This window comes from Oncorhynchus keta, chromosome 8 (genome assembly GCF_023373465.1).
Source record: "Oncorhynchus keta strain PuntledgeMale-10-30-2019 chromosome 8, Oket_V2, whole genome shotgun sequence".
NCBI lineage: Eukaryota > Metazoa > Chordata > Actinopteri > Salmoniformes > Salmonidae > Oncorhynchus > Oncorhynchus keta.
This window is the reverse complement of record NC_068428.1, coordinates 31,866,077-31,881,461: the sequence shown is the minus strand read 5'-3', so window position 1 is coordinate 31,881,461 and position 15,385 is coordinate 31,866,077. Positions and strand designations below refer to the sequence as shown.

The following is a 15,385-nucleotide window of genomic DNA, read 5'->3' as shown; positions in this document are numbered from 1 at the left end:
TTGTATCTGTCGAACTGCTTTGCTTTATCTCGGCCAGGTCGCAATTGTAAATGAGAACTTGTTCTCAACTTGCCTACCTGGTTAAATAAAGGTGAAATAAATAAATAAAATAAATTCAGTTGTTGTAATTGTCATTATTACAATTATACACTGCTCAAAAAAATGAAGGGAACACTTAAACAACACAATGTAACTCCAAGTCAATCACACTTCTGTGAAATCAAACTGTCCACTTAGGAAGCAACACTGATTGACAATACATTTGACATGCTGTTGTGCAAATGGAATAGACAACAGGTGGAAACCATAGGCAATTAGCAAAACACCCCCAATAAAGGAGTGGTTCTGCAGGTGGGGACCAGACCACTTCTCAGTTCCTATGCTTCCTGGCTGATGTTTTGGTCACCTTTGAATGCTGGCGGTGCTTTCACTCTAGTGGTAGCATGAGACGGAGTCTACAACCCACACAAGTGGCTCAGGTAGTGCAGCTCATCCAGGATGACACATCAATGCGAGCTGTGGCAAGAAGGTTTGCGGTGTCTTTCAGCGTAGTGTCCAGAGCATGGAGGCGCTACCAGGAGACAGGCCAGTACATCAGGAGACGTGGAGGAGGCCGTAGGAGGGCAACAACCCAGCAGCAGGACCGCTACCTCCGCCTTTGTGCAAGGAGGAGCAGGAGGAGCACTGCCAGAGCCCTGCAAAATGAACTCCAGCAGGCCACAAATGTGCATGTGTCTGCTCAAACGGTCAGAAACAGACTCCATGAGGTTGGTATGAGGGCCCGACGTCCACAGGTGGGGGTTGTGCTTTACAGCCCAACACCGTGCAGGACGTTTGGCATTTGCCAGAGAACATCAAGATTGGCAAATTCGCCACTGGCGCCCTGTGCTCTTCACAGATGAAAGCAGGTTCACACTGAGCATGTGACAGACGTGACAGAGTCTGGAGACGCCGTGAAGAACGTTCTGCTGTCTGCAACATCCTCCAGCATGACCGGTTTGGCGGTGGGTCAGTCATGGTGTAGGGTGGCATTTTTGGGGGGGGGCCGCACAGCCCTCCATGTGCTCGCCAGAGGTAGCCTGACTGCCATTAGGTACCGAGATGAGATCCTCAGACCCATTGTGAGACCATATGCTGGTGCGGTTGGCCCTGGGTTCCTCCTAATGCAAGACAATGCTAGACCTCATGTGGCTGGAGTGTGTCAGCAGTTCCTGCAAGAGGAAGGCATTGATGCTATGGACTGGCCCGCCCCTTCCCCAGACCTGAATCCAATTGAGCACATCTGGGACATCATGTCTCGCTCCATCCACCAACGCCACGTTGCACCACAGACTGTCCAGGAGTTGGCGGATGCTTTCGTCCAGGTCTGGGAAGAGATCCCTCAGGAGACCATCTGCCACCTCATCAGGAGCATGCCCAGGCATTGTAGGGAGGTCATACAGGCACGTGGATGCCACACACACTACTGAGCCTCATATTGACTTGTTTTAAGGACATTACATCAAAGTTGGATCAGCCTGTAGTGTGGTTTTCCACTTTAATTTTGAGTGCGACTCCAAATCCAGACCTCCGTGGGTTGATACATTTGATTTCCACATTGATAATTTGTGTGATTTTGTTGTCAGCACATTCAACTATGTAAAGAAAAAAGTATTTAATAAAAATATTTCATTCATTCAGATCTAGGATGTGTTATTTTATTGTTCCCTTTATTTTTTTGAGCAGTGTATATATATATTTTTTTTTTATTCAAAATTAGCCGATTAATCGGTATCGGCTTTCTTTGGTCCTCCAATAATCAGTATCGCAGTTGAAAAATTATAATAATCGGTCGACCTCTAATCACACCACACCAGAACCACACCACAACATCACACCACATCATACCAGAACCACACCACAACATCACACCACATCATACCCACACCACACCAGAACCATACCACAACATCACACCACATCATACCAGAACCACACCACAACATCACACCACATCATACACACACCACACCAGAACCATACCACAACATCACACCACATCATACCACACCACACCAGAACCACATCATACCCACACCACAACATCACACCACGTCATACCCACACCATACCAGAACCACATCATAACCACACCACAACATCACACCACATCATACCCACACCACATCAGAACCATACCACAACATCACACCACATCATACCCACACCACACCAGAACCACATCATAACCACACCACAACATCACACCACATCATACCCACACCATACCAGAACCACACCAGAACCACAACAGTTCATTTTCAAACAGATTGTTGTTTATTCTGATCCTCCTCATATCTGGACTTAGGCTAGATAGATAGTAGGCCTATAGTATAGTATCATAAAGTATAGTAGAGTGTTTTAGGCCTATAACATTGTTATTAGTGTATAATATAGGCTAGCGCTGTAGCATTGTGCTGGACAGTATTTAGAATGAACATAGTTCCATTAATAGCAAATAAACAATGCAGATAAAACAATTGTTACATATTTCATAATTGAGCCTTAAAAATAGTGTAATTCAGGTCAACGCCTCTTCCAATCTTCTGCTTACTACTAGGTAGTCAGTGTTATAAGGTCATAACGGAAGGATATGGTGAACTAGGCCTGGTCCATTCACCGATGGCTGCAGGTTATACAGGGGTCTGTTGCCATATCAACCAAAATGAGTTCACCAAGCTAAGTGATGAAAAGCAAACCTTATAGTAATGTTTGCCTACTGTTGTGGGCTGATGAAGGGGATATCAGGGATGACATAAATCATAGCTAGTCTTATACTTTATAACATGGTGTTTTATAATGGCAATGTTTTGAGAATTATGTTTTGTGAACATTAAAGTTAAAGTGAAAGGTGTATTTTGACTTTAAGTGTCTCATCCATCTTTGGAGAATGGTGTTTCATGTGACAGGCCTGGGTATAAGCACTATTCATTACGTTATGAAGCATTTGTCAAATCATGTCATCAAACCTTGTGGTAAGCTCAGAGGTCAAAAGGAGGACACCACCAAATGTGTTGAAATATGCTTAATTTTAGTAGGCTACATGTACTCGCAATACATTACAACCCCTTAGCCTAAATGAAGCATGTGTGTTAACACGGGGTAAATGTCCAAATTAAATCCCACTTGGCACTTGGGCATCTCGGTAAGGCATACCCATACAGAGTTACCACTGGACCATTCAGATAAAAGCTCGTTCGCATTCCATTGGTGCTCGAACCAAACCACCAATGTCGTTACACACACAGTTCGCTTTTTCAACAAATGATTAAGTTGTGTGTGTGGTTTGCTTTTCAATGACCGTGAGTGGGGGGAGAGGTTACACCATTGCAAACGTTCCATGACATTTGGGGCTCATGCTAGGCCACTGCCTGGCTACTGCCACTACAACAAATGGTAACATTTGCTGTTGGTGTGTAAAGTCAATTTGTTATGGGACACGACTCAAGTTGGATATAAAGTACCCCAAAACAGTCATACACTAGAAAAGCACAATTGCCTTGAAGTTAAAAACGGGGCTGTGGAGGTGGCCTAGGCTAAGAGGATAGCAGCTCCTTCATGACCAGGCCTTGTGCTGAGGTCTCTACTACTATTAAAAGGTATGTGGTAAAAGGGGGGGGCACATTGCACCACCATTACCATTACATCAAAAGAACTTACCCCAATCCAGAAACTCCAAGATGTTTTTCTCCCTTCTGAGGGGTGAGTTGTTGCACTCATCATAAAGGCAGATAAGGATATCCAATAGCGTTTCCACGCTAAGGCATTGGCCATTTGACTGAGCTGGGCCGTCCAGGATCAGCTTTTCCAGTTTCTTCAAACGGACCTCTCCCGACATGATTCAAACTGTAGTCAGGTGATGCTGGTAGAGGAAATTATATTAACTCACTTAAATAGTTAGCTAAACCTTATATTCCGGCTGACCAGGGACTAACAGAAGAAGTTCGCTTAGCTTGTCTCGGTCTCACCTTGTAGCAAAATGAATAAAAACTTTGAGGCAAGCAAGCAAGCTAATAGCGAGCTAAAATAGAACTATCATGATCCACCTCTCACAAAGGTATATATAGAGTATCTCGGAGGTGAGTGAGCCATGTAATATTTCCTCATTTTATTTATCCTATTCCCCCAAAACACAAAGGAGAACTCACAATTGCAGACCCTGACCTGCAACCAGCAGATTTTGACGTAGGCTAATGAAAGCCGCTTGTAGTATTTCCTTACGTATTTTTTCCAGTCTTCTCCTGTCAAAAATACCCCCAGTGAAAATATTACCCGTGAGAATTCAGTTATAACAATCCCCTGAGATGTTGATATGTGGTTATCCAAACTGCAGCGGAAAAAAATGCATCAACGCTAGATCTGCAATGCTACAAAGCCTCAATGCAATGCCCCTCCTCTGTTGAGTCTGAGAATGGAAGGGCGCAAGGCTTAACTAGCTCGTTTTTTCGTTGAAATTCAATTATTTTAAAATCAACTGCCTGGCCGTCTTCACAGTTTAAAACTATGGTTCGAATATATGTCCATTGCTGTATCCGTCGAAAATGCGGTTTCTCTGAGGGGTTGAGCTTTTTCTCGTCAAGAAAAAAGCTGCATTCTTGCTCATACCAATCCAGTACACCGCCTTCCCCCTTGCTTCCCACGTCGGTCGCTTGCCGTTCTCGAACTACAGCTTGCTGCAGGCAAAACCCCAGCTCATCATGGCGACCGTCACACACTGCCGTCACAGCATCTGCTGTCCTGTGGGACGCGAGGGTATACTGGAAGGATAGCGGACAATATTGTGAATGGAAACTGCGGTCGTTGTAGCTAGGTGGCGAACCTGAAAGAAATAGGCACTATCGTGCATATTGTGATAAAAGCACAAAATCTGGCACAGAGGTAGATTGATGTACCCTGAAAATATTTAGATATGGAGCCGCCCCTAAGGGGGCGTGGCAAACATTTTTCAAAATGGCCACTGATGGTAACATTATTATGGAATTCAGAAGGGGTGGGTATTTGCTGAACGTTCCAAAAACTTTGTAAAGTACAAGGTTGCCAACAAACAATGCATAAAAAGTAGCATGATTAATTCACCTAGCTAACTAGTTTCCAAACAGGCATCAACTCAACACAAAGCTTATTCTTAATGTTTGTGTAACAGTACAACTTTTACGTCCGTCCCCTCGCCCATACCCGGGCGCGAACCAGGGACCTTCTGCACACAACGACAACAGTCCCCCACGAAGCATCGTTACCCATCGCTCCACAAAAGCCGCGGCCCTTGCAGAGCAAGGGGAACTACTACTTCAAGGTCTCAGAGCAAGTGACATAACCAATTGAAACGCTATTTAGAGCACACCGCTAACTAAGCTAGCCGTTTCACATCCGTTACACTCACCCCCCTTTTGACCTTCCTCCTTTTTCCGCAGCAACCAGTAATCCGGGTCAACAGCATCAATGTAACAGTATAATTTTACGTCCGTCCCCTCGCCCATACCCGGGCGCGAACCAGGGACCTTCTGCACACATCAACAACAGTCACCCACGAAGCATCGTTACCCATCGCTCCACAAAAGCCGCGGCCCTTGCAGAGCAAGGGGAACTACTACTACTTTGTACGCGTTGTTTGTTGACAACCTTGTTATTTACAACGTTTTTTGGAGCGTTCCACAAATCATACCCACCCTTCAGAAGGACTGTTTTAAAGATGCATTAGGTAGAAATCGCTCTGCCATTTCCTGGTTACTAAAATTCGAATAGTTAGCCTAATTTCAGTCTATGTGACTAAACAAGCAAGTATAGTGTAGATAATCATTGTTGCATCTAAACCACTGTGAAATATATTTTCCATCATGAAAAATATTGAATTTTCAGCTGTTTGAAGCTGGTGTACAAAACCAAAAGTAAAAGACACAAAAACACAACGTAAGAAAGAGAAGCATAGAAGTAGCACTCATAGAACTGATCTAACGCTTCTTAGACTTGCTTTCAATAAGAATGACAGCAAATGGAATTGAAATAGAATTGATCCCCAACCCTGCATAACAGACACATGCATCCTACTGGAAGCGCTCTGGATCCTGTCCCCCTGCCCTGCTACCACAGAAACACCAGCTGAACAGGCCTAAGTGAAGAAAATGGAATGGCATCAAACACATCAAAACCATGTGTTTGCTGTATTTGATACCGTTCCTCCTATTCCACTCCATCCTCCCTAATTAATGGTCCACCAACCCCCTGTGAAATGACAGATCTATAACTCACATTTCTATGTGAATTTGGTCAGTCACCCAAAAAATGTATTACATATTGCAGCTTTAAGATAAAGGCTCCAGATTTAGATTTATCGACCCTAAAAATATTTAGATATGGAGCCACCGCAAAATGGCTGCATAGGATAACACTATTGTACAATTCAGAAAGACTATTTAGAGATAAACACACAAAATTTGTCACAGAGGTAGATTCATGTATCCTCAAAATATTTAGATATGAAGCCACCACAGAGTTTGCCCCTGGGGGCCATGACAGTCAATTTATGAAATGGACAGAGATTTTATTTGGAGATTTGCAGATTAAATTTGGCTCAGATGTAGACTGAGGTACCCTGAAAAGATTCAAATATGGAGCCACCACAGATATGGCCCCTGGGGGCCATGGCAGCCATTTTACTAAAAAGCTGCAGACTGTACAACTATTTTACAACCCTTAAATCTATAGAAAGTAACCTCCTATACTTCTTAGATTTTTTTAAATCACATATTCTGGCCTGGATCTCCTGAAAACCAAAAGGTTTAACAGTAACACACAGTATATTACAAGGAGTACGAAAGGCCTTTAGAATTGTAACATTGTATAACCGACAGTGGCCATTTTGGAAGATGGCGGCCACGGCCCCCGAGGGCCAAACCTGTGGTGGCTCCATATCTTAATCTTTTAAGGCTACATAAATCTACTGCTGTACCAAATATGGTGTGTTTACCTCAAAATAGTCCTTTTAAATTGTAAAATAGTGTTACCCTATGTGGCTATTTAAAGAAATTGCTGCCACACCCCCCAGGGGCCAAATCTGGGTTGGCTCCATAATCTAAATGTTTTCAGGGTCCATAAATCTAACTCTTAGCCAATTTATAGCCTTCATCTTAAAACAATCCTTCTGAATTTCAAAATAGTGACACCATTAGGTAGCCATTTAGAAAAATGGCTGCCGTGCCCCCAGGGACCAAATCTGGGGTGGCTCCATATCTAAATATTTTAAGGGTGCATGGCTAGAAGGGATCCAGCTTTTGTCAAATTTACATAAAAAGATTTTGGGGTGTTTTTTTATGCATTTTAGCTAACCCTAACCCTTTTCCTAACCTTAACCGAATTATCCTAACCTACTAAGTGAATTCTCTTAACCTGCTACGAAAAGTAAAATCTGACAAAAGCTGGATCCCTTCTAGCCGGGACCCATGAATCTACCTCTATGCCAAATGTGGTGCTTTTATCACAAAATACATGATGGTTTTGCTTCGCTGCCCCACTGCCATTGCTGCCCACACTGCCATCCCCGACATTTAATTTTATTGTATGTAGTTTTTCTAGATTTTTTTACTTAGTTTATTTAAGGGCTCATAAATAAGCATTTCACGGTAAGGTCTACCTGTTGTATTCAGCGTGTATTCAGCATTTCATTTGATTGGTATAGAATGGAATGACACATTTAAGAACGAGAACAGGCCCTTTAATTGCTTAACACAATTTATTTTTGTATCTGCACATTGCATTGAGTAATGCTGCATTCATAACAAATTGGGAAGGTAGTAATTACCATTTGTGAAATAGTAAATACGAGTTGGGTGCATCACGTTTTGAACTGGACAATACAATCAAACATGGAGGTTATTAAAATGTATATCCAGAGCTGCTTTCACTTTTTTTTTTAAATGAAATTACAAGATGTTGTGAACACAGCATTAGCAAGCAACAAACACTAAATCATTTTGGGATAGATCACAAAGTAGTTTACATGGCTAGCTAATAATCTAATAGATTTTCATTTTTCAATGGACCTCACCAGATGTCAAATATGTGAACTATTGACTTCATTGATTGACAATAATATTCATTATCGCAGCATTATCTTCCAGCGTATCAGCCAATGTTTGTATTCTTGCAGCTTATTATCAGAAATAAAAGTACTGCTAGCATAATATGGTGTTGCCGAGCTATCAACATGAAAGGCATTTACATTTCAAAGACAATAGTTCAAACATGTTATGTGTTTAACAGTTGGAAATAGTGTTCAAAAACGATATTTTATTTTGTTAAAAAATCTTCTACCACCCCTATGATGATCGAGAAGGTATAAAACCATTGCGTTATATTCTGTGCCATTAAATATGCGTATCGGTGTTGAAATATTAAAGCAAACATTTTTATTATTATATTTTCAACACAGGCTAGTACTAGGCCAAGGAAGTGGCAAATTGGATCTGATGACATATCTTGGAACAACCGCGCCCCCTGGCGAATCTTCACAGCCATCAATTCTGTATAATTATTGGATGGGGATGGTTGCCTTGTACCGGTAGGTTTGATTTAAGGATAATACGTTCATTATACGTTCGTTCATTCGTTTACCGCAGGGTTCTCGAACTCTGTTCCCGGAGATCTACCGTCCTGTAGGTTTTCGCTCCAACCCTAATCTAGCCCACCAGATTCTAATACATAGCTGGTTGATAAACTGAACCAGGTTAGTTAGTTTACAACTGGGATTGGATTGAAAACCTATAGGAGGATAGCTCTCCAGGAACAGGATTGGAGAGCCCTGGAACTTCATCGACTCCTTTTACTGATGTTTTGAATCGAAACTCGTTGCAAACAGATACCGATTGTAGATTTGACAATCATCCAGAAGGTAATTAAAAGTTACTTTAGTTGATTTACATCATGTTTGTCAATCATTTCGTAACAATGTCAAATATGAAATCTCACCTGTCAATTAAGCATCTACAGTAGATAGATGTATACTATTGTAGCCTAGGTAGGGCATAGAGGCAATTTGATACAACATTCCTTTTCAAGATAGTAAGTCTCCAATAGTCTCTGAACAGACAGAAATAAACTACCGTGATAAAACCAAGTAGTCATATTCCTTTGGAGACCCTATTAACTGTGATAAAATATGAAATATAATTAGGCTATAGCCTTGTCAATTAAACAGCCCATACAACTGACTGTCCAGCCTGGTCTGTTGGTCCCTGCACAGGATTATTGGCCAACATTGGCCACTTGAACACTGGGCAATTAGCCTACAAGTAGAGCAATTCACATGCAAACATTGCATTTCTTCAATATTTGATGTTGAGATCAGGCAGGATATAGCATAATTAGGAAGTTAGTGACAATAGTGTAATGTCATTTAAATCATGTGGGCTACAACTTCAATATTGACTTTTACACACAGCTTCATTCTCTCATTTGAGATGCTCAAAATAATAGGCCTGGCCTGCTGATTTTGTGCTGAAGTGAAGTCCATGCAAATGTACAGAAACTCATACACTTTACATTTTGATAAATGTAATTTTAAGCTCTTTCTCTATAATCAATTCAAACCATGGAAGGAGAACGGATGTTTGATTTTACAGTCATGTGCATCATTATACCATTTTGTAATGTTTAGATGCATAGGGGGGGGATTTTATGTTTCACAAAAGGAAGCGGATCACAGATAAATTGGACAGCTTTTCTAATGCAGATGTGAGATGTTAACTAACACTTCTGTTGTTGATTGTAGGAGCTGGCAGGCCTCTGATTGAAGAGGAATGGCACATTGGGAGAATCGGATGCATCTGTGCTTTGAACCAGCGCCCTGTCCTGTCTTGTCTGTGATTGAGAAGGGAAGGGGGAAAGACTGACAAATATCACACAAGGTATTTTAATTTACTAAATTAGGGGTCCAAATGGAAGGGAACGTTTTGTGCTTTCAAGAGATCACTGAGATCCATAGGCTATGTATAGGCTGACCCAATGCATCTGGTCTGAATTCACATGTCTCCTGTGGTGTTTCTAATCATCAGACAATCTTATTGCATATGCTAACTTTACATTAGAAACTACTTTGTTAGTGAAAGGATCACATGTTCACTGGTGTGGAAATTATTTTAGCCTATAATGTATATAAGTAGTATTGATTTGAATATTTCTTAAAATGCAAATAATTGTTTCACATGTTTATGTAGACTTTAGGATGTAGTGATTGATGTATGCAGACTTGGGTCAAATTGATGTCATAGAATTTGGTGCACATAGGCAGTGTACCAGGTAAAATTAATCATGCATAGTTTAGGTATTTGACAAGTCTATTTGACCCAGGTCAAATATAGTAGCCATACATTTCAGGCACTTTAGCTAATAAATGGGAAACAAGTTTCAATCTTTTATTAGTCGTATATACTGTACAGGATACACATGGTATACATTATCCAACGAAATGCTTTACTTGCAGGTTCTTTCTCGACAATGCAACAACAATAATAAAATATAAGAATATGAACATAAGGTAAATGCCTCACTAGAATAAGCATTTTATAACAGCCTTGAAAACAGTAGTTCCAGAGGAGGGCATTGAGTGTGGTCTTCAGAGGCGGCTAACAATGTCCCCCTGACAGTCATCTGTCATTTACTCTTCCTGTGTCCTCCTTTAGTCTGTCTGACATCTCTGAACAAATAAGCCCCAATACACAAACACAGACTAGGGCCCACTCTAGGAAAACCAGCCCCTCTTCTTATGTTTGTGTGACAAAATAGGCAAGGCAAATCCTGCAGTGGAATAAGATAATCATCAACATGTGAAGAGCCTCCCAATCCACATCCTCACTCCGGCCCTTGGATTAACTGTCTGTTTGGCTAATCATTTTAATCTGTCCGAGGGGCAGAAGGGGTGATGGGTTTGGAATAAACATCTAATCCCCTTGGCCCCTCCTCCCCACACAAGTGATGGGCCATACATGGTGCCCCTGATCAACTAAAATGTCTGCTAGACAGACAGAAATAAACACTGACAGACAGTTGCCAGACTGGGCTTGCTTTATATTGTCCAGTGGAATGTACACATCAGGGTGTGTAGGCTGTGTAGGTGTGTAGGGTACAGCACAGGTTCACATGGGCAGGGTCTGTCTGGAACACCTGTGCAGATGTAGACAACAAGAAGAAGAGTCAATGGGAAGGCATTTGTTATAAATAAATATATATTATATATTAAATGTACTTATGTATTGATCAAAATATTTGATCAATCAAGTGTCCATCCTTTGGGATGATTTTAACATATAGGAACATTTAATACCAACCCATTTGTAATCATCTCATCCTGCAAACTAACATTACTTAGAACCATACTACAAATAGGCTACTACATGTATGTCTCTGGATCAATTCAATATTCTCAACCCATAACAATTATGCTGTGTTTAGGAGTTTTCTTACTGCAACTTGTTCTTTTTTTGCCACAAACATCACTAGACTTCTCAATGATATGGAGGAGACTGAATTTTACAAATGCTTTGTATAAAATTGAAGGATATAAATTGTATAAAATCCCTTTACGATTTTAGAGGAATGGTGTTTAAATGAATCTATAAATTATACTGATACAATATAATCTGATGAAATAGTTGCCGTTTAAAGTATGGCACTTCTGATGTCCTGATGGGGACGTTGTTTTTAATGTCACACTTTTGTTGAGATAGTCTATCGTTCCCCCTGCCCAACCCCCTCATTCTCAATATGCGAATGACTGACTGGGAGGGCCAGGTGTTTATAAGGGCCCCTTGATGTCAGGGGACCACTTTCTCGCTCTGAGCTTCTCTGCTACTGTAGTTGTCTTCTCCTTGCTGGACAAGACACCCGTTGGGAAGATTTATGATGGATTTTCTCCGTGCCTGCGTTTTGTGTGCTGCGGCTTTATTCGCCGTGTCCAAAGCTTTCACGCACAAGGACATGAAGGATACCCTGCTTCAAAAACTAGGACTGGATGAAGTTCCGAATATTCACAAAAGGGATTTGGAGAATATTGTAATGCCTGCGCACATTAAGAATAAATACCTGTCGATGCTGAAGCTGCACCACGAAAGGCGGCGCAGGTCTCTGCCAAGCTTGGCGGGGATTCTGAGGGGAATCCCAGGAAATGCAGGTAAGATCATTTTCTAGTAGGCCTGCTTGAGACATAAATATATCTGATTATATATTTATATATAAAAATAGCAATATATTGCTTGGATGTTATACATAATTGTTGCAGACCGAGTTTGGCACAGGTGCACAAATGACTGTTTGGGGTACTCGCATTTTGTGTGCACTCATAGTTTCAACCCATGCATGTTAGTGAGAATTTTAGACTCAATACTTAATACTTTCTATGTTCTGTTCTATTAGACATCTATGGGGAGTTTGTGTACTCGGACACCACTCGGCAACGGATGGTCTTTGACATGGACACCCGCATCCCCCATAATAGCGAGGTGACCATGGCCGAACTGAAACTGTACAAGAAAGCCCCTCCTCACAAGCGCTCCATGCCCGAGAGGAGGAACCACCGTCCGGTTAACAACGCCAGAGTCTCCATCTACTGGGTAGAGATGCTGGAGAACGGCTCCAACACAACATCTCTGGTGGACTCACGGTAAGATTTTACGCAAAGCCATTTCATGTCCAGATCATTTCCGTTAGGCAATGTGTTGTTCTTTGTTCTTATAATGTAGAACCTATGTGCAAGGTTTTTAATCAACCATTTATTTCCTGTAGGTTGATCCCCATCCATGAGACTGGCTGGATAAGCTTTGATGTCACACAGGGTGTGCACTATTGGTCAAAGACGCAGCAGAAAACACCTATGAACCTAGAGGTGTGGATCGAGGGCGAGAGACCTGGCAGCTACGCGGCAGAAATGGCCAAGAGTGTCCACTTTACCACCCAGGACCAGACGGAAAACACCTTGGGAAAACCTGAGCTGATCCTCTACACACTCAACCTCGAAGAGTTTGGGTAAGGCGCGCTTTGTTATACAGATTCCAAATATTTTTTAAATATTGTTACGTTGGTCCAGTAACAATTACCCTACCTTTACGCATCAATTAGTGCAAGTTAACTAACGACTCCCTATTTATTTTCTGCTTAGGTCTCGAGGTGACTGTGAAATCAATCCAGATAAGGACACGTGCTGCAGAGAAAAATACTTCATCAATTTCCGCGCGCTCACGTGGACCCAGTATTGGATAATCGAACCAGCGGGCTACCAGGCCTACCGATGCGCTGGAGGGTGCAAGCAGCCCAAGCGAAACTACGGCTACGGGGAGCGGAAGTGTACCATCGCGGAGAGCGCCCCGCTGCCCATGATGTACCTGGTCAAGAAGGGTGACTACACGGAGATAGAAGTGGCCGAGTTCCCCAACATGATCGTGGAGTCGTGTGCCTGCACCATGGACAACATTTCCATAGTTTGAAGTCAAGCGTTGTAGACTGGGCAGGGCACCTCCACATTAACTCCAAGTACTTTTCTATTGAAAGTGGGAATATAATAAGAGGGAGCATGACAGATCTCTTGAGACAAATTCTATTCACAAGCACTTTGTATTATTTTTTTTGTAAATAATTCATTCATAATTTAGACTTTATGAGTTGTATACTGTATTACTCAGGAAAAAAACTGTCTGATTTTGTCTCAAATGTTATGTTTTTAAGCTGTAAATACTATGGATGATTTCAGAATTAAATATACTTTTTTTTATTAAGAAGTCTGATTTTATTATTTTCCACAAGACATTCTTATACCCATCACACTATGTCAGGCTATAGCCATCAAGGCATTCTTATACCCATCACACTATGTCAGGCTATAGCCATCAAGGCATTCTTATACCCATCACACTATGTCAGGCTATAGCCATCAAGGCATTCTTATACCCATCACACTATGTCAGGCTATAGACATCAAGGCATTCTTATACCCATCACACTATGTCAGGCTATAGCCATCAAGGCATTCTTATACCCATCACACTATGTCAGGCTATAGCCATCAAGGCATTCTTATACCCATCACACTATGTCAGGCTATAGCCATCAAGGCATTCTTATACCCCATCACACTATGTCAGGCTATAGCCATTCTTATACCCATCACACTATGTCAGGCTATAGCCATCAAGGCATTCTTATACCCATCACACTATGTCAGGCTATAGCCATCAAGGCATTCTTATACCCATCACACTATGTCAGGCTATAGCCATCAAGGCATTCTTATACCCATCACACTATGTCAGGCTATAGCCATCAAGGCATTCTTATACCCATCACACTATGTCAGGCTATAGACATCAAGGCATTCTTATACCCATCACACTATGTCAGGCTATAGCCATCAAGGCATTCTTATACCCATCACACTATGTCAGGCTATAGCCATCAAGGCATTCTTATACCCATCACACTATGTCAGGCTATAGCCATCAAGGCATTTTTATACCCATCACACTATGTCAGGCTATAGCCATCAAGGCATTCTTATACCCATCACACTATGTCAGGCTATAGCCATCAAGGCATTCTTATACCCATCACACTATGTCAGGCTATAGCCATCAAGGCATTCTTATACCCATCACACTATGTCAGGCTATAGCCATCAAGGCATTCTTACACCCTTCACACAAACAGTACACTTGTCTCCAGCTAAGCCTACACCTTATCTCCCTATTTACCACTGTATTTAGTTGGTACTAAGTTAATAACAGATCTAATGACTAATAACTTCTTTCAGTGAAGGAGCATTGGGTATGCGCTGGCATGGTTAAACAGATTTGTTGAGCATCGGCTTCCTGACTGAGTGTGCTGGCTGTTTGCTTCCAATAGGGAGCAGACACTGCCAAAAAATCTCAGAGCGCATATTTACAGCTCCATGTTTACATCTGGTTTAGCAGATAAATAGGCCTCAGACATAGTCCCGTGAAGAGAACTCTATAGACAATATCAAGGCTCAATTTGCAGCCTGCGAGGGGGGTCTTGTCATTTTAATGGGGTACATAAGGCTTTAGAGCTGAGGGCAGTCTGGGTACACATCTCAAAGTCAATACCAAGAGACAATCCCAGGCACCCTGTTGTGTGCTCCTGGTTTGGAAAAGCAGCTGGTGTCATCCAGACTTCTGAAATGTTAGATTCAGCAGCAATAGGCAGCTAGGTTTCCTTTTACATCACATTCAGATATAAAGTTAACCTTAAGGGCAGGTTTCTCAGACACAGATTAAGCCTGATCTTGGACTAAAAAGTACTTTTAATGGAGATTCTAAATTAATATTTTTAGTCCAGTCCTAGGATTAAC

General features: G+C 41.8%; 2 protein-coding genes across 12 annotated transcripts in view; one reads left to right on the top strand and one right to left on the bottom strand.

The window, feature by feature from the left end:
- LOC118386628 (serine/threonine-protein kinase MRCK alpha-like) overlaps nt 1-4,927 on the bottom strand; it is a 134,139-nt gene extending 129,212 nt beyond the window's left edge. For 5 of the 11 annotated variants that reach the window (XM_052523987.1, XM_052523985.1, XM_052523986.1 and 2 more), the window contains exon 1: nt 3,700-4,927. In XM_052523987.1, coding sequence (XP_052379947.1) covers nt 3,700-3,877 — 178 coding nt within the window. In that variant the 5' untranslated portion in view covers nt 3,878-4,927. The remainder of the gene's footprint in view (nt 1-3,699) is intronic. The other 6 variants (XM_052523983.1, XM_052523992.1, XM_052523988.1 and 3 more) reach the window with 2 other exon arrangements.
- A 7,004-nt stretch (nt 4,928-11,931) lies between these two features.
- LOC118387212 (left-right determination factor 2-like) lies at nt 11,932-13,747 on the top strand. The gene is made up of 4 exons (XM_035775378.2): nt 11,932-12,199; nt 12,442-12,688; nt 12,811-13,050; nt 13,184-13,747. The coding sequence occupies exons 1-4, from the start codon at nt 11,932-11,934 to the stop codon at nt 13,506-13,508; spliced, it is 1,080 nt and encodes a 359-aa protein (XP_035631271.1). The 3' UTR covers nt 13,509-13,747.
- Nucleotides 13,748-15,385: the final 1,638 nt, after the last annotated feature.

Coding starts and splice junctions, on each gene's coding strand:
- LOC118387212 (XM_035775378.2), top strand. CDS start 11,932: ATGGATTTTCTCCGTGCCTGCGTTTTGTGTGCTGCGGCTTTATTCGCC. Junction 12,200..12,441: donor GGGAATCCCAGGAAATGCAG/GTAAGATCATTT, acceptor CTGTTCTATTAG/ACATCTATGGGGAGTTTGTG. Junction 12,689..12,810: donor ACATCTCTGGTGGACTCACG/GTAAGATTTTAC, acceptor TATTTCCTGTAG/GTTGATCCCCATCCATGAGA.